General features: G+C 37.1%; 1 protein-coding gene across 45 annotated transcripts in view; it reads right to left on the minus strand.

The window, feature by feature from the left end:
- The window catches only part of CLASP2 (cytoplasmic linker associated protein 2), a 152,631-nt gene that overhangs the window by 72,127 nt on the left and 55,287 nt on the right, over positions 1 to 25,217 (minus strand). For 36 of the 45 annotated variants that reach the window (XM_049816873.1, XM_049816892.1, XM_049816872.1 and 33 more), the window contains 2 exons: positions 19,537 to 19,683; positions 2,428 to 2,507 (listed from right to left, as the gene is read on the minus strand). In XM_049816873.1, the coding sequence (XP_049672830.1) occupies positions 2,428 to 2,507; positions 19,537 to 19,683 (227 nt within the window). Of the gene's footprint in view, positions 1 to 2,427; positions 2,508 to 19,536; positions 19,684 to 20,191; positions 20,558 to 25,217 lie in introns of those variants that run through there. The other 9 variants (XM_049816913.1, XM_049816912.1, XM_049816910.1 and 6 more) reach the window with 5 other exon arrangements.

Consider the following 25,217-nt stretch of genomic DNA (forward strand, 5'->3'; position numbering starts at 1 on the left):
CATTAGTTTCAAAGGAATAAAAGGTAATATTTTAATAATTTATTTTCTCCCTGCCCTTAATTATGCTTTTAGAAGGCCAAGATGAAATTCCTTGTTCAGTCAATGACACAATACATTTTTTTCATTCAGAAGTTCCCTCATATGGCTTTTATGAAAACAACTAGATTTGTTTCAAAACCAATTTTAGCTACTAATGGGAGTTATTCCCAATAACCTCAAAGAATTTTCTTCAGTTCAAGCAAAGGCAAATAAACAAAGTTGTAAAAACATTACGGTTGTCATCTTAACTATGAAGGCACAATCCTCTCACCACAGTACTTATGTTCTTGGCACACAGATCCATCAGACTACATCTCAAAATCACCTGTCTTCTTCATAAACTGCTGTTACCTATTAGACAGCAACCACCACCACCCCCCATTAAGGGTAAGTGCAACATCAAAAACAGAAAAATTAAAAGCTCAGACATAAATAAGAGTAATAACTGTACAGATGGAAAGTATTTCCAATATGGGGATTTCAAACTAGGTATGAGTAAACAATAGGATACTCCTAAAAAACTAGCGATGACCAGTCATTGGAACAGGTTACTGCAAAACCAGATCTACCATGGGAGGCTTTTAAGAATGAGTTAAACATACACGCACTGTAAGTAACCTCAATTTACTTGATTAATCCAGATGCACTTAATCTTGATTCACAGCTGGATCTGTTTTTCCATAATAGAGTTCCCTTCCTTACTTTCAATGAAGCCACTACTGAAGCCCACAAATGTAATATAAACAGAAAGACACAGGAATGGGCCCAATAATGTACACACAACTCCCTCTCCCCATTCTAACAAGTTTCCATTGCTTTTAGAGTAACTTGGCAAATTACAAGTCATAAACATTCTTTCTCCACAGGGTCTAGTACATAAACTTCTCCCTTCCTTAGTAATTAACATGGTCTCAGACCATGGGATCTACCCTTCTTTTTGGAAAGATCAGAGATTGTCCACAACCAGAAGCATGAAATTGGGCAGCAGGAAGTCATTATTCCTACAAATACCAAGGAAACAACTTTTTTTTTTTTTTCTGACCCCCCTGGTCAGCAGGTCTTTCTTACTTTCTCATCCATAAAACAAATAGGTTATTTTGAGGTCAGTTACACATTTCTCCCCTGCCTCCTCACCTCAACTCGGGTGAGGTTAATAAAGTGTGTCTTTCTCCTCCACCTCTAGTAGTTTAGGAATGACCTACCTTCCTAGGTCATCCAGCAGTCAGACAGAAAATCACATGTGCTGGTCAATGACAGAGTTACCCACTTTTGTACTTGCAATGTTATTAACCAACTTGAGTGATTTGAGAACTCTGCTTGGGACTGTAAATACTAAGGCACTGAACTACAAGCAGTACATTTTCTGTGCTGTGGAATATGGCCCTGTTCAATGTAATGGGGATAAATGATATTAAAAGCTCCATGTTTTTGCCCTCCAAAGATTTCTTAACACAGTTTGCAGAGGCAAAGAAACATAAAGCTCTTTAAGCATAAGACAAAGATTTTCTTGATGTGACAGGGATCATGGAGATAGAGCGTTCCTTCATAAAAGCAGACAGTATTTCTGCCTGCAGAACGAGATCTAACAAATAACTATGCTATCATCTTGGGAAATAAAAATAGAACAAAACTACATATCAAGAAAAGGAAGTCATACAAATTCCTTCTGGTGCTTTGGAACTATGGCTTAGTGAGTTTTTGCTTGCCTTCCACACCTCAGCTGCTCAATGAAAACTTACTCAAAACAGGTCAAGGAAGATACAAGCATGTTACATGACTCAACTGTATGAAAGTACCAAATATGTGCAATTCCCACACTTAAAGAACACAAATTAAAATCTGCTCTTTCAACTAAGAACTCAGAATGCACCAGATTCATTAGTATTCAAATAAGGCACTAGATTTCTTTTTTTAAGTGTTGCTACAGCTAAGGACATGTATGCCATATATGCATCATTACAATTCAGGCACGTTTGAAAATACAATTCTTGCTTTTTAAATTATTTGCCTATATTATTATTACTTGATTATCCCTTGAAAATGTAGCCCTAAATTTTCCAAATGTTATGTAAATCTTTTTCTTATTAAAATTAAAGCATACAATTATTTTCAGTAGCTCCCTGGAAAAGATGAAGAAAAGCAATAATGGATTGTAGCTTAAACACAATGTGATAATAATTAGTAGGGCAGTAAAGCAAAGGTGGGTTTTTTGGTACCTAACTGGAAAAAGTAAAGACCTTTCCATGGAGACTGTAAATCCAGAATGAAGGAAAAGTAACGACACTTGCTTACAAGACCGTAAAATTACAGACATTTTAAAAGTAGGCTAACCTGTAGTATTGCAAGTAGCATATTGTTGAAAACAAACGAGTACACACAGCATCTTACCTGTACTGTAGGAACATCTGTAAATGCCTTAATAAAATCATCTTCATCCACAGCTCCAGCTCCTCCTTCTTTAGAGGAACCTAAATAAATGTAGAATACTGTTAAACAGCATGTAATGTACATCAAGTTTCCAAACTGACATAAGCATCTTTCACAATACCTGTTTTCAAACATTTAATATAACTTAAAAAAATCCTGAACATTCATCACATGTATAATCATAAAACCTTGAACTCTGATATCACCCTGAATAAGAAAAAAAGTTTAACTTTTTTTCCCCAAAAATGAGCAATTCTGAGCAGTTTCCAATTTAACAAAGTTAATGGTTTAATTTTATTATTTTTATTTTTGTTTAATTGAAAACATGTTTCATATGTAGTAGCTGTTTGCATAGAATTGAGACCTGCATCCTGATAATACAAACGTTCTCAAATAAAGCTTAGAATTTCAAATTATTTACCAAATGGATGAATTTTCACCTTAACACATATGCCACAAGCAATCAGCCCTGGAAGTTTGGGGGGGTGGGGGTGGGGTCTTTTTTTTTTTTTTTTTTTAAATCTTGCATAGTAGCCCTACAAGACTCATTTACCTTGTGCTTCCCAGTATTCTCATGAGGAGCTAAGAACTGTGAAGCGCATTCCTCGGTCTCAAAGCTCCAGGAACTTCCAACGAAGAAAGCAAGGACACAGTGAAGGGAATTTGCATTAGAGCAAAACCTGAACTCCACTGTTCAGTGGCCTCCTTCTCAGAGCACTCATCCCCATGGGTGTTCCCCACAGTGGGGGTTCAGGATTATATCACCTGCAGGAAGCTCCCAAGAACCTTCCAGACTCATTACTACAAAACTATCACACCAAAATGTTTTCTCTCCAAAAGTTTCCATGACAGCCATGCAAGTAGTAGGACACAGTAGTACTTCTGTGCAAGGTAAATGATGAGAACTCTTCTCACATGACAGGCAAAAATGCCCCGAATCAAAGGATCAGGGAAGAATACTAACAGGTAACCTGCTGGTTTCACACTGGCATATGGTTGCCAAATTTCAGTAAAATCTTGGGTAGAAACTAAGGCAACTCCAAAAAAGAGAATACTTTGAAAACAGTATCTAGATTTTACGTTCTCGCAAATACTAGTGTTACAAAGAAAGCCCTTTCTTTAAAGAAATGAACTCAAGTTTGCTATCAAAGAACATAATCGGATTGAGGCTGCGCTACAAACCAAAACCTCCAAGAACAAGGTGAAGCGTGGCAGAATCCTTAAGTACCTCCAATAATCAAACCAGGCAAATATGACAAGACAGGTTAACTGCATGGAGATAATCAGTCCAGTATTTCTTGAGAGGAAGAAAAAAAAAAATCTCTCACAGCAAATAAGCACTCAGGAACAAGGATCTTGTATCAACTCTTTCAGAGCAAGACCAACAGGATAGATGGCAGAATATCCTCCCTAACTTGCAGAGCACAGCTGAAATGGAGGCATCAGGCAGAGAAGACATATATTTTACTAACTACAGAACAAATAAAAACCATAAGGAAAAAGCAGTTAAGGCTGAGTGGTCAACTAGAACAAAAAGCTAGGGCTTCTTGACAAGTCAAACTCTTGGTGGCTGCACTCAAACATTTTGTGGTTTACAGTGCCTGATCTCCTATTTACAGTGCAGGGAATTATGCCTGCTGTGTTTGTATACTTGTGCAGTCAGGAAACATGAGGGTGCACTACTATTACAAATTTGATGGCAAACTTATTGGAACTCAACACCTCTATGCAGAAAAAGATTTCTCGCATGCCTTTGTGGCTGCTTAGCGTAACAACACTGAAGGGAGATCTAGCAGAATTTGGACATGGTGCCTGCAGTATGATATAGGAACATATAAAAGATTTTGACAGCCTTAGCTCAAGAATGTTGTAAAGAGATGTTGTACATAACACACTTCTACGTGTGTCTCTCCAACACCATCTGTCATAATTGCCAATGGCAGCCAGAAGGGAAAGAAGACATAAACACCTATTTCGTCTACCTCCAGACAGTAGAGGGAACAAGTCCTTATACAAAGTGAACGAGTACCTGGCTGGCTAAGAAGAAGAGGGAAAGATCCCGTATACACCCAGAACACACCCTTCTGCCACACAAACTTGTACAGCTGCTAAAAGGGAAGATGCCCTGCTCAGAGCAGAATTTTGTGTGGAGAGAAGCCTTGAAAAGAAATAATTTGGCACAGGGGCACCTAGTTTAACTAGATAGAACAACCAACCACCTGGATGCTCAATTCATAACCTCATTTGTCCCCTCCAAAATACTCCAACATTTAAGAAGCTCTCATAGTACAAAAATAATCACAGTGAATATATAGTACATACTCAGGAAAAGTAAATGGAAAATAAAGCTTAAGTAGCCAAAAGGTTAGGAAAAGGTTAAAACATAGTTTTCATATGGTCAAAGAAATTTCTTTTAAAATGTTTAAAATGATATAAACAACATATAAAAGTTTTCTGTTCTTATCAAAATTGTTTTAGTCAAACCTAACTCATTGTTAGTCACAACACAGTAAACCTCTACGAAGCTCATACTACATGTTTCTTTGCAACCTGATAAAATATTAAGACTACAGTGATCCTATGACACTAGAAGCAAAAACTCTCTGCAACTGACAGTTTATACAAGTCCTCTATTATTATTCAGTTACATAAATACCCAAATGCCACTGTTAAAGCAGGTAAAAAAGTACTTTGCATTCCCATCCATTACCTACCAATTTTCTGCCAAGGGAATAAATTTACAGAAATCAAATATTAAAAATTGACACATACAGGCCACAAACTTAAAAACCTAAAAAGTGCTGGGATTTCAAGTATTCTTTGTGCACTCCTGTACACTATAAAGTAGATATTAAAAGTGAATGAAGTTGCCTTTGCTAAATAAGTAGATGTTGTTGCCTTTAGTCTGCCTTAAAATATCCCGCTTAAAATTAGAAAATTGCATGGACTACTTAGCAAATTTTCTAGCACCTTAATGTCATTCCTCAAGAGAACAACCTTTACATAAGGAATAACAATTTCTGACTTTAAAGAGAGAAAGAGGGACTGACTACTGTTTAAAAGTCATTTGACATAGCCCAAGGACATGGCATTTCCCACCTTCCCCAGTCTCAACTAGTTCACTTCTACAGACCACTTTTCTTTTGAAATTAATATTCCCAGATAATTGTTTGATTGCCTCTTTGCCTGGTAATAGAAAAGGTTATGTGGTTTTTGGCAGATGACACTTCAAAAAAGTTGTCTCTAAAACCACATTCACTAATATTTCACTAATCTTTCTCCTCCTCTACTGCATGATCACATATGCATACCAAAATAAAGCATGAAGTAAGTCTTCTCTCTATATTGTATACAAGCCAAAGTCTATACTGCAAAAAGAGGAAAATTTGTTCCACCTTTCCCTTTTCCCAATCTCTTGGTAGGTATGTTTACCTCAGTCGTTGTTTCTGTAGAGACTAAGCAAAAAATGACAGAACTCAACCCGTTGTTTCCCAATTCTGGAGAAAGTCTTTTACTATGCTAACAATAGTCACAGACATGTAGATGCCTTCAAAGAACTTCTCGTGCTTTTGTTAGGCTTAACTCTCCTCCTCAAAAGCAAGAGCAGAGCTTTACAAAGTTCTCATTTCAGACAGTACTGCTTTCAGACTCAAAACTGACATCTGACAGAGCATGCACATTTTGATAAGCTGTTTTGTTGTTGTCACTTACCTTCTCAGACCAAGATGCAATTACAAATTTCTTAATCTCTCTCAAGTGTTAATGCCTTCCACTGAATAATGCATTTTCTTAACTTTACCCACAGAACATGTGAACTTTTACATGCCTAGCAGATAACTAAAATCCAAAGCCTCATCACCTGGCTTTTTCTTAAATGAGTGCAATTTACACTACCCTACCTTTCGGCTCAGCCCACTGAATCCAGCTGGGCCTCCCTCAGCTGAGACCCAGACAATAAACGCATCTTAAGGAGAGGGAGAAATGTCTTGTGTGGATTATCTACATTATTTGTTAGTTTTCATTCATAATCTTTACTTATTCTTATCCTTCAAGCACCCTGGTTAGACAGATTCACAGAGAGACCTGGAAGACTAAGTTCCACTTCAGGAAGCTGGTGAGCATCTACTGAACATAAATAAACTTGCTATGGAAATAAATTACAGCAGCTTCAGCACCTTTAAGTTTTAAAGGGTCTTTGGTGTTTTTTTTTTTAACTTAAGTTTGATGTGTCTGGGGATGGAAGCAAAGGAAACAAACCCCTCATTTCCTGCAGACTACTAAGAGAGATGACATCTTCATAAGTTAAATTTAAGGATTTCAAACATTTTGTGAGGTGCTAGGAATCTTTTTTTGAAGAAAATTTTTTCCAGTCACAAGTCTTGAAGTTCAACATTGTGAATAGCTCAACACCAGAAAGGGTACTGGATGCAAGTGAAGAAATTACCCAGTCTTTTACAGAATCAATTTTCTCACCCAGGAATCAATTTCTGTGGTTGAGTTCTTCCCCTCTTCCAAATGAAGCATTCCAAATCTTTCCATCATATCACAATGACTTTGGACTGCTCACCTGCTCTACCACCTTGGTGCTCCCCCCACTAGTATCCACAAAGCTGTACATTGTGGGATGACAAAACAACAGGAATACGCTATATGGGAGAAGAAGTTATGTTGTAAAGATCATACCAGACTGGTATTTTTGTTTTGAAACAAAGAACAGTTTAATCAAAGCATACAAGCACTCATTTAAAAAAAAAAAAAAAACAAAAAAATTGCTCAATTTGTATTTGGTAGCATGTCTTTACTAGTCTGATTCACTTTTTTCTACTTCTGCGGATCTTTTGACAAAAAATTCCAAACAAAAATTTCGCTGTGAAAAAAGGGAATTTCAAAACCCATACAGAAACTTAGGAGTAACACAAACTCTAAAACTTTTGTTTCCCTTTTTGTTCTTAAATGCTTTTGTCGAAACACTTCCCTAAAAAATTCATAACTATTCTCTAATACAAACATGCATCACAAATTAAACATTAGTAAGTTTTGAAAAGGGTAGTTACAGAATGTTTTTTATGCCTCAGAAATCTCTAACTGCATGCAATAACAGTATCTTACTGAGCAAAACATCTAAAGTAAAATGATATGGATTACAATTTTTTTCTGAAAGAAACAAAAACCCCCAAAACCTAGAGCTACACTTATATCTTAACTAATTCAAAAGCTTCACTTCTCTATCAGAGACTGAAGTAGAAGATGCAGATTGTTCTGGATTAAGGAAAAAAAGGAAAAAGAAAAAAATTAAAACGTACTGTTACCCTTTTGGTTTTGTAGGATAATAAACAATAAGCTACAAATGAGGAACTGACAGCAGCTTCAGCTCAGCATAGGATAAGTGGACAGGATAAGCTCAAGTACTTACTCAGCTTTTTGTATAATACGTTAACCAGCAACTCCCACTCACTCCTGCTGACCTCCCTCATTCTAGCACTTGTACAGCTGAATAATAAATCACAACGAGGAGTGTCTAAGCTGAGAATAAAGTAAACTGGCCAAGAACAATAGTTCCAATGAATAAGTTCTCTGATCTGCTTCACTGTGGGGCCATATAAACACCATACTAGCACAAAATCCAATGGATGACTCAGGATACAAATGAGTTAGTGGAGATAGGGAAGGAAATGAGTCCAGGCAGCTTAAACAGTACAGCTGCTGAAAGCCTAAGTATAGACTGAAGTGAGCAGAGCAATACTCAAACAAAATAAACTCAAGGAAGGACAAGTGCAAAGGAAACCTAGCAGAACAGGCAGCATACCTCACTAAACACAAGGGGGGGGTGTGTGTCATGTGTCTAAAGACAGTGCTGATACCAAAAAAAAAAAGCACAAATGCACCTGCACAACCTACAAATAAATTAACAGATTACAGGAACCAATTTTTGGAATTCCTATCACCTACAAAGAGACAAAACCTAATTGTTTGTGAAGAGTTCTTTGGCATGGTGCTTGCAATGGACAGAGACAGTGCTCAATAACCAACTTCTGTTCCCAGTCCTAGTGGACAGATGTTGCAAAGGTCATATTTAATTCTCTCTTTGAATATACATTCTGCTGTTTGTTCAGTCCCTGAAACTGGGATTTTTCCTGAACCTTCTGTAGCTCTCAGTCTTTGCAAAATCTACTAATTTATCCTTGGGTCACCTGTTATTACTATTTCATAAAACTGACAACTTTTAAAATAGTATCTGTCGGGGCATGGGGAAAGATGTTACCAGTGCTTTGTGATCTGAATTACCACCTCTGAGATGGTAAGGGTGAATTTTAAAGACAATGATTCTGATAAAGCCTTCTGTACAGACTGACTCTGAATAGCTCAATAAGGAATCTCTTTATCTTTCCAGGTATCATAAGATTACTGCTACAGTTAATAAAACTCTCCAGAATAACATCTTTTCATATGTACTTTTCACAATTCTGCTTCTGTAAGACATGAACAAAATGTTTGGAAAAGCAGCTGAAGATCGAGAATCTCTGAAAATTCCCTTCATGTTTTAAATTAATGGGTCATCTAAAGCAACTTGGTATACTGTATACACACACCTTGACATATTAACAGAACACAGAAAACATCAGCGGTATCACCTTAATTCTATCAATGTTCTAATTGTTCTTATTTCCATGTCTGAAAGACTGATCTTCGGATTTTAATCAAAAAACTTGAACAAAAACCTCCCATAAGACAAGCAAAGAACTGTTCTTCAGTGTCAAATACGTGGATAAAGCACAAAGGTGTTCCTTCATCAGGTGACTAAGAGTCACTTCATATAGAAGCCTTCAGGTTGCCTGCTTAAGTCAGGAAAACATTTGAGAGCAACAAAGAAGTAGCACTTGTTCAAGTAAAAAACACTTTGATCAACATTAGACAAGGTGGGTTTTTGTAAATAAGGCAAATTTACTTTTAGATAAAGTGGTAAATCCTCTAGGATGCATTAATTAGACTAATTTAAAGAAAATTATGTTAGTGTAGTAACATGTACTAAGTTCTACTCACAGCATAAATTGTACCAGCCAATGCATAATTGTTCTGGTGTAACTGCCAGCGTCATTTACTGGCTTAGGTATACAAGTTAAGAAACAGACCATGTGCTAATTGCCACAGCTCTGCCAACAAAGCTTAGGGGAAGACCAAACCATGAAAAGCTGTAGTGATCTTAGTTTAGACAAAAATCTTCATCAAGAGAATTCCAGCTGCCTTGTGTCTGTTTTCTGCGGAAAAAAAATTTGCATCTGGAAACAAGTTACTCCCCATCCTCAAAAACCTCTCTGTTATCATAAACTTGTCTACATTCCTAGTGCTTTTGCAAGGATACACCTTGCCTGCCAGAGAAACATCACAAATAAAACTTAGGAAACCATTCGGAGATTACCTTATTGGGTTGCTCAGCATATCTGTCTGATGGTAGTAATTACCTCTTATGTCGGGGGGGAGGAACAGCAGAAGGAACATGTACCAGTCTCTTAAGCCACTGCAGTTCATGATTTATTAACTTAAGCTAAAATACCTTTGACTTAAGCTGAACTGCCTTTGACAAAGACACTGGGCAGACAACTAGCATCAGTAAAGCTATTCAGTTGTTCCAAAAAGTCACTGGAGTTTTTCTGAAATAAGTTTCAGAAATAAAATATATTTTTAAATCATCAGATACAACAATAAACCCAAATAAACCTTTTTTTTTTTTTTTGGCAGAACCTTAACTGACAAAGCCTTCACATTTTAAACCAGCTTAGAAGACAATTCAAGTTATAACCAAGTGACTTAGCAGAGTAGAAAGGCCTTTGCTAGAAAACCCACCTTAAGAAAATAGATAGATGAATTCTGTCATGTTCAGCCCCAGTGACTGACATTCATTTTGAACAGACTTGTCCACCTCAGCTCCTCCAATGCCAAAAGTCATTGTCCCTGAGGCACCCAGAGTCATTCGAGCTGAAACAGCTGCACAAACTCAACAAAATAGCAAAATACCTTCAAATACCTTCATAATACCTTCTATTCCTGACTATCTGCCTATGTTAGAAGCTTGGCGGACATGGTTAGACAACTTCCCTGGAGATCCCACCTGCTTCATCAAAACATTCCTCCTACATGCCAGAGACATTGCACATGAACAGAAGTTTCCACCCAGCAAGTGTGCTGCCTCTGAGGACTGAGATACTAAGCAGATCTCTCCATACAATTACTCACCCCAGGAAAGAACAGGTGCAGGAGGAACAAGAAGGAATTAGGAGTGAGCTATGCTTACAAGGAAGAAGGTGGTGCAAGGTGTTCAACTACTAGGATGACACATCTCAATCCTTGAGGGTGCCACATTAGTCAGGAGCAACTAAATACAGGACTCGTGTACTAACAGGAAGCACAAAATATTCTTAAGTGCACAGAAGAGACTGAAGATCACTGCACCAGCATGCATACCTTCATTCCTCTGGAACTGTGTATTGAACATTAAATTAAATTCTCTGAGAAATTTAGTCAGTAGTATTTGAAGCTGATTCCCAATACTGCATACAGTTTCAAAAACTTTAGCCTCAATTCCTAGGTAGCACAGTTTCACAGGTATAAAAGATTAATAATACTACCTCCTATTTTCACAGGCATGCTAGGGAGATCACTTCTATTCATAAGCATTTGTGAAGCACACAGAAAGTATGACAACTATACAACAAAGAAATTAATAGTGTTTTTACTTAGTATGAAGTTTGGTCAGCATACATTAGATAAGATGAAACCCTGTGTGTGGAGAAAAACAAGCAGTTCCATGAGCAGCAAGAATACAGATACCTGATTTCTTTTAGGCTTATCTCACCATTGATTAATGTCTGTTTCTACTCAACTGGAAGCTCATACAGTCATCTTTCAACTTGTGCACAATGTTCATGCTCACACAGTAATCTTTCAAAGCACTCATGTATTTCTTTTCTCTATTGGCACTCATTTTTCAAAAATACTTAAAAGAACATACATTGGAGACAGTGGCTCATTTTGTCCAGTTTCAACAGGTGAGTTTTAAACTTACGCTCATTTTATGCACGTAACAGCATTAGTCTTCTTTTCAGTCTTGAATACAGCTTTCTAATAACCTAATATTTACATTTTACTTTAATTTGTTCCTAGTTTTACACCTGAATAGGGAAAATTGCACTAATTATTTTACATTATAGAAATTACGGAGAAGAACCAGGAACATCTATAATTTCTGCTGCAAAGCTGGTTTGGGATACCATGATTTTTTGGAGTTGTTGTGGTGTAATAGTTCCAGAAAAACTATTTGTTCTTTTCTGAAACAATTTAAACAGATATTGTATTAAGAACAATTAGAACTAACATTGCCTGTCATTGCAAATTACACAATTATAGTTTTTACATGTTTTAGACACATTTTTATCTTTTACTTCTAAAAGTTCAATAGTGCAAGACAGAAGGTCAAAGTGATTTGATTTTAATATAGTGTTTTTGTCTTATATTTTTGAGAACATTTCATTTATTTGTTGCAAGTAATATCTGCACCATCGGTGAAAATTCTCTACTCAAATTATAAAAATAATTTGCATATCATGCTTCTACTTTCCCTGCTTCTCTGAGAGCATATACTACTGTCCAAAGAAATTAAACAGATATTTTTAAACACACTTTTCCCTCCCTCCAGCCCTATAAAGAGGATTCACACCTGCTACTTTGCAAAGCAGCAATGCAGGAATGTTTTGGAATGGTTGTCTTTGCTTACTCTGTAACACAGCCACAGTTTGTAAGGACTCAAAGTGGCAGGATCAGCTGATTTCAGCCCAGCTTCCTCCTCCCTCCTTTCTCTTTTTCCCCTCTGGATTCACCCATATCAAAGTATAAACAAATTGCTTCCTCTTCTTACTGCTTGAAAAAAATCAGTATTCAATGTTAGCAAACTCAAAAAAGGACGGGTTGTCTTCCTTATTCTCATCACTGCCTGCCGTGATTGCTAGTAAGATATTTGGGACTAGAACACAGGGTAGAGATGTCAAAAGAAGGTTACACAGTGTGGTGAGCTCTTATCTCCAGACCTCTTAATTTCTGCTCCACTGTTACTGTCTTTCTATTTTATCGATTTGTAAGCTGACTTCTAGGCTATGAGCCTTTTGAGAGAAGACTATCAGATACAGTATTGTGCTTATACCAACATAATAAATCCTACAATCTAATTGAAGCTTCTAGACATTAGTGCAAAATAAACTGAAGTAGTACAAAGAAGAATAAAGTTCTTCTGCCAACTGTCCTTGGGTGACGCATAGAAAACAGAGAGACTAATGAACAGTAATTATAAATACATAGATATATTCGCTGAATGTGTATGTATAGGTGTGTGTACATATATATACACACACAATTTATCATGTTTATTTATTTTTCATTCAGATTCCTCATTAAGGTTGATTTTTCCAATCCACCTGCTGAGGCTAGCTGCAAAGGAGAGTCTCTGTTAGAGGAATGGAAACCCCAGTAACTGGACAAGCATTTTTAATGGCCAAGGAGAACAGACTACTGATCATGTGCAAGGAAACCCTCTACTGAAGTGCCATTCAGGGGAATAAACAACAACAACAAAATCCAACAACTCTCAGAGAGCCTGGAAAGTTCTAAGTCCTCCTACTTCCCTGAACTCCAGGTTAGGTTAAAATACCAGCAGTTCATGACTGCAGGATTGCAATCCAGCAATTCCATGGGCAAGGATCTCTCAGGATGGAAGTTGATTGACGTTCACTCTGGTGACAAGGAACCAAATAGGCATTCTGTAACAAATCCTCTGATTCAGACTTTGATACCCAAGGCTGATCAGAAAGACAAAAAGGCTCATTTTGGCTAGGATCTTGCAGAAAAATACTTGAATTCCAGAGCAATCTGGAAACCAAAAAGGGAAGCAAGTGCCACAGAATGTCAGGGATGCTTTGCTGACAAAGATTATCTTGGAGCAGTTTTATATCACACAAAGGCCTAATATAGAACAATTAAAAAAAAATAGTCCTAGTTTATTTTACCTGACAAATAAAGCACTTTGGAAATCACTTAAGGCCTAAACAAATAATAGAGGCAAGACTCCTGAACTTATTTTCTGCAGAACTCAAAAAAACCCCTTGGGCATTGACTACTGTGGAGCTCTGGTTTTTTTGTGCAAGTAAACACAGAACTGTCTGAAGACAGTCGATGAAGCAAGCATGAGTTTACCCTGTTTTGAGTCCATTCACTAAGAATTTGTATTTACAATTCCATAACTATTGAAGCCCTTTTAACAAAAACGTTTCTTAACTACAGTATGAAGTTTTAACGAGGTTAACTTAACCTCGCTAAGATTTCAGAAAGCAAGTATCTATTTTTCAGTACCACATTTATTTTATGCAGAGCCTTCCCATTTAAACTGTCTCCTACTAAAGCCTCTAAGCAATTCAAAATGTCTTCTGCTAGGAAATAGAGCCAAGAAAAGCACATCAGTACCATTTTAATACTTCTCAACAAAGAGCTGTATTGCTATTATTGGGAAGGAAAAAAAAAAAAGCATTAGGATGCTGACAGAACACACTGTAGACAGATAGACAAACTAAACTTAAAATTTCCGAAAGTTCGGAATATCTTCCTAAAGTTAAGAACACGTTCCTGTAGATTACAGTTCTCACCGCCTTCTTTTGCCAAAACTGTTCACCTGGTTCACCCAAGTTTTCCAGTTACTTGATTTCTACCTAAAAGGAGATATTTGTAATGTCTTTTCAGCTATCATCAAACTTAAGGGGGCTTTTTTTTTTCTTTAACTTTAAGAATTAAGACCATTCTAAAACTGAGAATTATTTCAAATAATACCAGCATCAAACCTCAAACTGGTAAAGTTGCAGGCTTCACTGAGGACCAGATCCTTTGAACAGTTTAAGAAAGAAGGCAACACCACAATTGGGGGGGGGTATATGTGTGTGTGTGTGTGTGCGCTTTTTTCATGCGCACATACTTTTTAATAGAAGAAAAATAAAACTGTACGCCCTTGCGGTTTCACTTCATATTCTTAACACTTGGCATCAACAACATTGTTACTCCAAAATATCTTTTTAAACAGCAGTTACAATAATTCTGACATTTAAATTAAACATCCCCTTAGACATTTTGTGACTGCATGATTCATCCTAAAGCAACATCAGTTGTTTCAAAAAGTGTAACAATGTTATTAGTGCTAAGGCTAGCAGGCCAATACACTACAGATTTTAAGAAGCCAAAAGATAAAATACACCATACAATATCTTCCTGCTGAAAACAACTGCAATACGTAGAAAGTCCACCTTGCTTCAAACAACAACACTAAAGAATAATGTTCCACTCCTACAGAGGTTCTCATAAAACATACAACAGGAAGTTAATACAAACTTTCATCATGCTTGGATTTCATCAGCAAGCTTTTCTTCCAAATGCCACATGGCTCTATTAAAGTATCACCATTCCTACATTCAATCCACTTTAAAGACTACTGACTTGAGTTGACATTTTGGGTAAAAGGAAAGAGACCAGTCTTTTTGTTGAGGTACAAACTGAGGTTTCCTACTAACATCTAGATTACATAAAGCTTCTGAAGAGTATAAAAGCAAGCAATTTCCTAGAAGACTTGGAACAGGGATCTCACATTTGCAAGAGAACTTGCCAAAGACCTATAAGATATCTTGAAAAGTGCAGGGACAAGAACATAGCTCATTTGGCTAACATACTCAGGTGTTTTTTCTACTGTAAATTATGGCATCCATTACAATTGAAGAGCTGCTTGCTGTACTGCCAAGAAAGAGCCCGTAAGTATCCGTTTCTGGAAGGGCAGAACACACACGGTGCACATTCTCAGTAAGGCCTTAGAGCAAAGGGGTATTTCCAGAGGCTCTGCCACTTGAATGAAGAACTGAAAGCAAGCGTGTCAGAAGTAAGTAGATCAGCTGTGTGTTTCCTGGCAAACTCAGGGAAGTGTATTGACCATGGAATAAGAAATACGCCAAACAAAGCACTGCCCCATTAAGTTGAAGACCCATCACTTCTCATTCATCACAAGCAAGAAGGTCAGCATCTGAACACCTCCAAGCAGTAAAGTCAGATGAGAAACAGCCTGCTGGATTTCCTACTCTCACAGCAGTACACCACAGAGGCTGCCTGCTCCAATACTTTTCTGGCAAGCTGTCTTCTACAGGCTTAATCACACCTGTCAGCAAATGCACAAGTTCTACAAGCTCTTCCATAGCTACCGCCAACAGGAAAAGATCTTGCAGAGTCATTCCCATCACAAGGAGAGAGAATTCTAGCCCAAGTAGGACATTGCTATTGCTAACGTACATACCTGTTTCACCTGCCTTCCTGGACAATGACTTTCCATTTCCAGTGCCACCGAAGTGCATTTCCTACATTAAATGCGAAGTGCCCAACACAGTGAAAACATCTCTTTTTGCATATTGGATGGGTCCTTTCACTTGAACAGAGTATCTGGTCAGTAGTGGAATTATCCATTTCTTTTGTAAGAAACATCTCCATGGAGTATATATAATGAAAAGCCAAGCACGCATGTATCTGAGGTATAATTCAGCAGGTATCAGCATAAAAAAAGCGAACAGCACGGCTAAGAGGTTCTATTTGCTTATCCTCAGGACAGGATAGCCCCCACTCCCTTTTGGAACCAGGAAAAAGCTGTACTTTCTTTATTGTCATCTACAGCTGGTAGGAAAAGATGTCTTTCTAAAGCGATATCCTAGGAAAAGGATCTCTGCAATGTAAAAGGCAGTTTAAATGTATGGAACTTGGCAGTAATCCCAACCTATGCTCAACAAGATTTCTACCTGCACTATTCTGCCCAGGCACAGAGGCCTGAAGAGAAGAAACCGCAGTGAAGGACTGCTTCAGCTGCAGGTCACTGACATGACTCTGGAAATCTTTGTGAAAAACAAAGAAAAAGCAACCCAGTTAACGGAGCTGCTACTACTCCTTCGTCCAAGGCTGAACTGCAACTTCTTAATATGTATATACGAAAGAATCGGAGAAAACTCAGGCAAGCAGGACCAACAGGTGGCGGAACTGTGAGGTGAACCGTTTTGAGCCTGAAATACCTGTAGCCAGTGCTTATGAGGAAAAGGTGAGAAATTATATGCCCACTGATGACAGGCTTGGAATGCAGCGGTGAACAGAAGGATTTGGGACTGCAGGATATGGCAGAGCCTAAGTAAGTCAGCAAGGGCAGACAATTTCCAGAACCACAGATTTGCTCCATAAAGATGGCAGTTCTGAGGCTGGAGAAAAATCTCAGGTGTCCTTCAGGCACCTGCAAAGCAGACCCTACAGAAAGCAGATGTGAAAGACCACCAAGGTTTGTTTGTAGCCATAAAGATTAATAAAGTCTCAAGATAAGCAGAATAGGATGCCTTAACCGGACTCTTCAAAGACCATGGCTCTCTGTGGAGTCAAGCTCTCTAAACCCAGCATTTTGTCCTGTAATGACAGTGTGTTTTTAGACACTTGCCCTGTTCACATACATTTCTCTAGCAGCCATTTCTGACTACTTACTGTCAGATGGGAGTGGACTCCACAGACCTCTTGTCTGACCTAGTATCACTGTATGAATAATGTTATGGGCAACTCCTCACTTCTGGAAGAGACTATGACTTAATTGACTTAAGAAATACATTTAGCATCTACACTAATGTTCTTTATTAGGCTAGGAGATGCAGGATTTGTAAATACTATGCAGAAGGGTAAGGCTCTCTTAGATAGCACAGACCTTTAGCATTTCTCTCTGCTAGCAAGCTTGTTACTAGACAAACTAGTTTAAACACTGGTAACCTCAAAAAAAAAAAGTATGGAGATAGAGAAAAACATTGAAAGATACAAATAATGAGCAGCAGTACAATGAAGACAAATACTAGCTGCTAAAAACAAAAACAGCGAAAACAGCGTTGCTGATCAATGGTGACATATGGAAAATACTAAAAAGAAAAGATTGAGGGTCAACTCCAGGATAACTTGAAAGGAAAAAACCACGAAAGAAGAATTAAACTAGGAAGTGCGTAGTTATATGTAATGAAAGAAATCTGTGCACAAGCAGATTAATAGACCTGTGAAAGTTCCTCCCTGGTGGAGAGCAAGAGAAAAAAGTAGAGGTAGTTGAGAACAACTGAAGACTAGAAGATCAATTCCCATCTTCTAGCCATTTGGTGAAGAACACAAGTCATAACATCTTCCCTACAAAATATTAAAGCAAAAATTCTCCATGGTCAAGCACGTGAGCAGTGTCCACGAGCACACCATAGATAAACATAGAGACAAGCATTTAAAGAACAATTTTTCATTATTATGAAGGCCAGCCAAACATTTAATCCTAATTTTTCAAAATTCTAACTACAGACATACTGACAGAATAAAAAAAGAGAGGAAACAGATGCACATGTGAACACTCTTCAATATTTTCTAGAGTTGAAAGGAGACATTATAAAGCAAGGAATGACCAAAGTGCTCGGCTTTTGGCATGCTTCAATTTTGGCCTTATTCCGTGTGGTTTTTTCATTTTAATTTTTTTCAAGTTTGGTAATGTAGGAAAGGGAAGAAAAACAATGTAATATTTTTTGGTTTTTTAATCTCCTTTACTACTGAATTTTTAGATAAACTGAAAAATCAGTCAAGTGGTTATTCTGTTCTTATTTCCCTTCCCCTGCTCTCCTATCTCCATGTTTTTACTGCAGAGCACATACAGTGAAAGTCTCCAAGTAAAAACAATTTCACATTAAAAAAAGCATCTATATTTAATAAAATATTATTAAAAGAAGCACATGCTGAAAGAAATGGGAATCCTGAGCATTCAGTTCTGGTACCCTGTATGTTAGTCTTGCATGCAAAAACTACCGCACTTCAGGTTAAAGGACATGGTATTATTATTATTACTTATCTGTGTAATAATAATAAATACTAAGAGTCAATTTCAAGAGGTAACTTCCTTTAGGAAGTCTTTTAGGTGGTACTTTCTGATTCATACTGTTATCAATTTTGAGTTATCCTATGGCAGTGTTGAGCCTGCCCTATGGGAATCTTTTCCATCTATTAGGAATTCTGAAGATCACATCAGAAAACAATAAATTGTCAAAGCATTAGCTATATCTTAGTAACATCAGTATACTTAAAGCAGCTTGTTTGGCATGTGTATCTTCTTCCAAATTTTATCTTTGCTTTGTAGTTCACATAAGGGAATGTTACATGAATAGGAACATGAAAAATTACTTACTCTTACAAAAATCCCTTATTAAAAGAATCACTTATTCATAAAAAAGCCCCACCTGAAACATGGTATATTTACGCTTAATCATATCTTTTTCTGAACGTGTACAGGAACCATCAAAAAAGCTGCCACTTCTTTAGCAGTAAACAGTTGCTTTTGTTAGATTACCCCCGCCCTAAAAAAATGCGGATTTCCGTGTTCAAAGATTATAATTAGTAAGCATCACCATTATACTGCTTTGAAGTCTACCATACAAAAAAATCCTGGCAAGGCTTTTGGCCCTCATTTTTTAATCATTCACAACCAATTTCACAATACACAGTTTAAGGAAAAATAATAAAAGTCATTCAGGTGTAATACACACCCCTGTTGAGGTATATGGTTGATGGCTAGTCCTTTCTAGCCATGTAAAACAGTGCAGACCTACAGTAAAAATTTCATCTACACAGACCTACTAGAGAATTTCACAGAATATTTATATATACAGTAAGGTGTGGATTCTAACAGAGACACCCAAACATTCATTTCATCAATACAATTGCTATCTCCAGACATTAATTTTATTTATCACGAGAGGCCTTTATAAGCTAAATGTACATTCACAAAACAGACAGACATGCACACACCTTTACATATGAATAATTACATAAAACAGTGTCCCTTACTGTTCTCAGCTCTGCAAAAATACTGCAGTCATGAATTAAACATCACCTTCCAAAGTTCTGTTTTGTGCCTGCTCTGGCAAGGTTTCTGGGAACACCGATTAGAATCTGAATAGCTTTACACATTACCTCCAACCTTAGGCCCACCAGCTGATCCTGGCTTTCTTGCACTGTTTGAAGGATTTCCTGGCTTTTTAGGTGCCGGAACCTTGAAGGCTGAAGCAGCTGATGATGGCCTATTTCCATCCACTGACTCTTCATCATCAAAGCTTTTGTCTACAAAAGGATACATTAAATAAAAATACAACTATTAGACTGGATGTGTATATATATTTCTTAACCAACTATTTTGCTTCACATTTCACAAAAATTCACAAAATGCATAAATAAAACCAAATATTTATCACTTTGTCCTCTGGCTCTGACCTAGGAATAAAATGACAATGAAAAATAAACAGCATTTTCTACATCTTAAGTTCTTATGAAATATTATTTTGCCTTTGAAATCAACCACTGTAAAACTGAGCATAAAAATGAATCCTACGCATTCATTCCCACAAAGGGAAAATGTCTTTGCACAGATTGAAAATTTTTGCCCATTTCTGAATATTTTCCCCCAAAGGAAAGCCCTTAATATAATTTTTATCATTCCAGTCTACCAAAGACAAACACTTCTCCCTTTTCTTATTTTACTCATGCATGCATTTTCTGCTACACATCCTCCCACAATGTGTCTAACCAGCACTCCCTGTTTCTCTCCTTCCACCCAGATTTTTCAACTTACAATCACAGATCCTCTTGCAGATCAGCCGCCTCATTCCTCTGATAGCTCTTCAATCCCCTCACCCTAGGACAGACCCAGCACCTCACATGGCCACACGCAATAAATTCTCAATACTAATCAAAAATTCTGTCAAAAACTGCTTGCAAACACCCTAGAGCCACCACTGAGATTTGTGCCGGCATCTTTCTCTCCCTTCCCCGCACTAGGTGCTGCACAACCAATGAGCTGCAAGGTGACATCATCTTCTGGGAGCCACCGCCAGAGGAAAAGGTGAAAATTCTCCATGCAAATAAATTCATTCCCACACACCACACAGTATTTGCCACTATTCCAATCCCTCATTAAAAAAATTAGACAGGCAGACAATACTCCAGGGTTTGCACTCCTTTTTCCTATGATTTCAGGTTTGTGTATTTCAAGAAAGTAATTCACCTCTAGTGACCAAATAAAATACTCTCAATACAAAATATATGGCCTTCAAAAAAACCCCCAACATATTCCTACAGTATTAATGTAACAGCTTCTCAATTCACTTCAGGAAGAAGGATTTATTTATAGGTTTGAGCACTGAGAACACACCAGCATATGGTTCCTGTAATAAATAAAATGGGCGAGGCTAAGACGCAGCTGCACTACAGTAGTGAAAGACCAATTTAGCATATTACCTGCTCTAAACCATGCAATTTCTAAAAAAAATAAAATTAATTGCAAAGCTTTATCATCTCTGGAATGGTGACTATTCACCCTTTGCTTATTCAGAACTCGCTCCCAGTGAAACATCAACTATATTTAATAATACAGCCTCCCAAAGGAAGGCAGATTTCATTAAAAGGGTCAAGCAAGGTTTTGTCCAACAGCATTTGCAGCACCATCAAATGTTAGAACATCCTGCATTTAACATGTCTGAGATCACGGCTGCTATAGTTAGTGCATTTTTCTAGTATTAGAAAAAAGCTGCACTAACAAATCTTCATGCTTAAAGAAACAAACCACCACAAGAAACACATGGATGTACATTGACAATTTTCAGGAACATTATTTCCTTCTCTCCTACAAACACTGATTTTTAAGAGAATCTCGCTAAGAATAATCACATTTGGATATGTAAACTCTCAGAATTGGGGAAAAAGCATCAGCCTCCCCCCCCACTAGCCTGTGTGTTGCCATGGAAACAGCACTCCCGCTCAGCATACGGGCTGAGGCAGAATACATTTTGATTCCTGCTGCTTTTACTCTTGGTATCTTAAATAGAACCAGACATCAAGATTTTTGAACAGGGAAAACCACTAATCCAAGTGCCAGATTAAGTGCAATGAACTATAATAGAAGTGTAAATAGTAATGGTTAGTATCTAGGATACCTGCATCATTGCAGATAATTTTAAAATAGCCTTAAGAAATATCTTGTAGATTTTTAAACAGCATGAACAGATCAACATTGACACGCAAACAGGCTATCATAAAAACTGATTAAAAGTGAAAACATGCTTTTCAAATAAAAATGGGTTTGTTGCTGCTTTTTTTAAAGTTGATAACGAAATAGGCTAGACTTTCATGTTACTATCCAACAGCACTACAATGCAGCATTGATATGCAAATATTGCACAAGAAGCCTTAAAAAAGAAAAAGTTATTTGCAGTACAATCTTAAAAATACTAAGTGAGCATTTGCTCATTTATGCAACACCTCCTAATCAAAAAAACCTAAACAATCCCAAACAACTGTGTACTTTGGGAACCAAAGGCTCAGATAAATTCATTTTATTGTTGCCAAGCTATTCATTACAAAAGAGTATTGAAGGTGGAGAATTGTAGAAGTTACTGCTCAACGCCAAAATGCACAAATAGAGTTTCAGAAAAATGCAAATGCAAACCTCCCAACTACTAACATGTTGTGTAAATTATAGGACAATATATTAAACACCGGTCTGGTAATACTGTCAAATTCCTTTGCCTAGCTAAAGAATATTTTTTCACACATTTAAAACATTGTTAACACTGGATTAAAAACCTACACCACAAAGTAGCTGCATACAGTTTCTTAGTCCACATAAAACCTAACTTTTAAAATAGATTCTTTTTTTTAAAATGCGTAAGTGTTTTTGAACAACTTAGAACTGATCTTAACCACTGATACAAGGGTGTTCTTAATTGGACTTCTCATGACCTATGGTAAAATAAATTAGAAATTAAAGTACAGTCACTAGAAGTGTTTCAAAATTACAGCACAATACCAAAAACGTATAAAATTAATGGGTGAAAAGGATCCGTTTTAATTCTATCAATGCTAAAGTGATAACACAGCTGAATTTCTTTTGTTGTGGGTTGGTTGGTTTGTTTTAAAATAAACATAAGCAGGAAAATTTCATACTGTCTTTTACAGAAACCAGAGGGTTTCCCCACCTTTTTGGGCCTTTATGCTTTTATTTCCCTAGGCTTTAACAACATAACCCCAAGTGATCTTTAGGGACATTCCATTTTCAGAAAGATGCTTAATAGTATTTGTGAAGATCTGAAACCTGAAGTCTGTATTTATAGCAGTTAATGAAACAAAAGCATTATATTTGCATCCAGTGTGATGTGCTTTCCATGTGCTCTCACTCATGTGCAATGATACACTTGTTTGTAGCTCTTATAAAAGCATTTCCAGATACTTCAACATACAGAACCCCAGCTCGAGGTATAACTGATACTCTGCAGGGTATAATCAAGGTGCAGTTCTGCTCAGGCCAGCTGAGCCAAACTCCTTTACTACATGCCTTTGGTTAGCCAATGGACCAGGGCTGGGGCTCCTGACTGCCAACATGCAGAGTATGATGAGGGTTTTGCTGTCAATACCAAACTGTGACTGCAATGTTAGTTTCATGCACTCTGCAAACAAAATTCATTTCTACAACAGAAGTCATAAAAGCCTAAATGTAACTGATAGATTTGTTTTGAAATATCTGAAGCATGCAAACAGTTTTTTCATTCTAGAATGCCTACATAATCTTCATTAGAGGTAATTTTAAAGGCCAAACACTTTCAGTGTATCAGATTTTACATATGCAAATACACCTGACAGCTGAGAAAGCACTATCCAAACAGCATATTTTACAACAAAACTCTAAGCTACTAAAGAACAGGAATAAAAAGCTGTATGAATTGCTAGCAATGTACAGAACATGTTAAATGAAAAACAATTAATGAAATACACTGAACCTCAGTTAAATCTCGTAAGACTGTTCTTGTACTCTATACCTTCATTTTAAATCACAATGGGTAAGAAGAGACAAGCACACCCCATGGGTAAGAGCTTGGAAACTAGGATTGCCAAAATCTCCTCAAGAAACCTGATGAGCAGCATATGTTCTCACTCTGGTACAAGTTCTTTTCCAGATGAACAACTTCAAAGCAGAATAAAAAAGAAAAAAAAGGGAATTCAAGAAAAGATTGTTCTTATATTCAGAAAGCTAGAAACACAAGATTCAACTTCTAAGCATTACAAGTTCTCTCTTCTAATAGAGGAAAGAGATCTGTACCACAAAGGAGTGTTCTGTAGGTACTATGCAGCAAGTGAACTAGTATCAATGAACTGCTGTGCATTTCTACAAAACATTTCAGAGGAGTCAAAGGAATGTTTCTAGTAAACCCCCCCCACAACCAACCTGTACGACACATCAGACCCTAGAGTCTAGCACATTTTCAAAACGTGGGGTTCACCAAGGTTATTCTAAGATTAAATCCTGACACACCTGTTCAATTAGAATCACAGACCAGAACTCTGAACCATCACAAGGGTTTAAATACTAAAATTCTTAAGAAAAACTATGCAATTTGAACTAAAAATAACAGAAAGATATAGGATATCTTTGTGCCTTGTAGCATTACACTTGAGGGCCAGATTACAAATACATAGTATCTGTTTTTCAAAGTATTCTAATATATCAAAGGATACGGATTTACAATCAAACTTAATACTCAAAGACCATTCTAATACCTCCAATGCTAAAAACTTCTAAACAACCTATTTAACTGCAATTTGGTTGTAGAGGAATAAGGGTAATTACAGATGTAGCCAGAGACAAAGGAAAATCTAAAACATTTCATATCTAGAAAAAAATATTTTATTTTTAAAGAAAATTAAATTAAAATATATTTATTGTTACGGCAACTCAAGCCTTTAACTTAGGTGGTCTTAAGATTCATAGAATTAATGTGACATTTCACATCTAACATTTTGAAAGCCACAGTCAGTAACAGAAGAAAGAAATATAGTATCATCTGCACAGCTGTGGAAATAGAAAAATCTGTATTCTGTTTGTGCTACTCGGAGGCAGCCAACAGAAGTTAACTGATCTTAAAGCAGATCCCCAAGTAACACCAGAGGGGCAAAAAAATCTGGATCCCCTGCAGTAATGCTAAACTAAAACTGGCCATAAAGCCAAATCTCAGTACTGTATCAGTATCGACACTTTGCATACCTAACACTACTAGGGTTGTAAACACCAACTTGCAGTACTTTACAGTAGACTGACAATAGTCAAACCAGAGAACATAGTAGCTTTAATAAAACTGCTTTTAAAACTTTGACTTTTGTTAAAAACATGCCTTTCCTATATCCATTTCTCTTTCAAGTATTGCTAACAGATACTAAATGTTTCACTGCTAACAGTTCCCCTTTCACACCACTAACTGTTTATAATGACATGATTGCAAAGTCGTGCCCAAGCAAAACACTGACAAGTAGATGAACTCCTTACATTTTCCAAGTCACTCCCACATCCTGCGCCTACCAAGACACTGACTGCCAGTCTCCCTTCAGTGATTTACAAACATAGACTGCATCAATTACTTGGAACATCTGGGACTGGATCATTAGCTCAATTCCAGATGAACTGGCACAGCCTACAACAATTCCTGTCAAGCATGAAAATGAAGCCGCAAGCACTACAGATGCATCAGGTTAGTTGATCCTTCTAATCCATACTTCAAGCCGATGCCCCACATCATTTAGTGAGCACTTTATCCCTTAGACATCAGGCATCC

Source organism: Accipiter gentilis, chromosome 14, assembly GCF_929443795.1.
Source record: "Accipiter gentilis chromosome 14, bAccGen1.1, whole genome shotgun sequence".
Lineage (NCBI taxonomy): Eukaryota > Metazoa > Chordata > Aves > Accipitriformes > Accipitridae > Astur > Astur gentilis.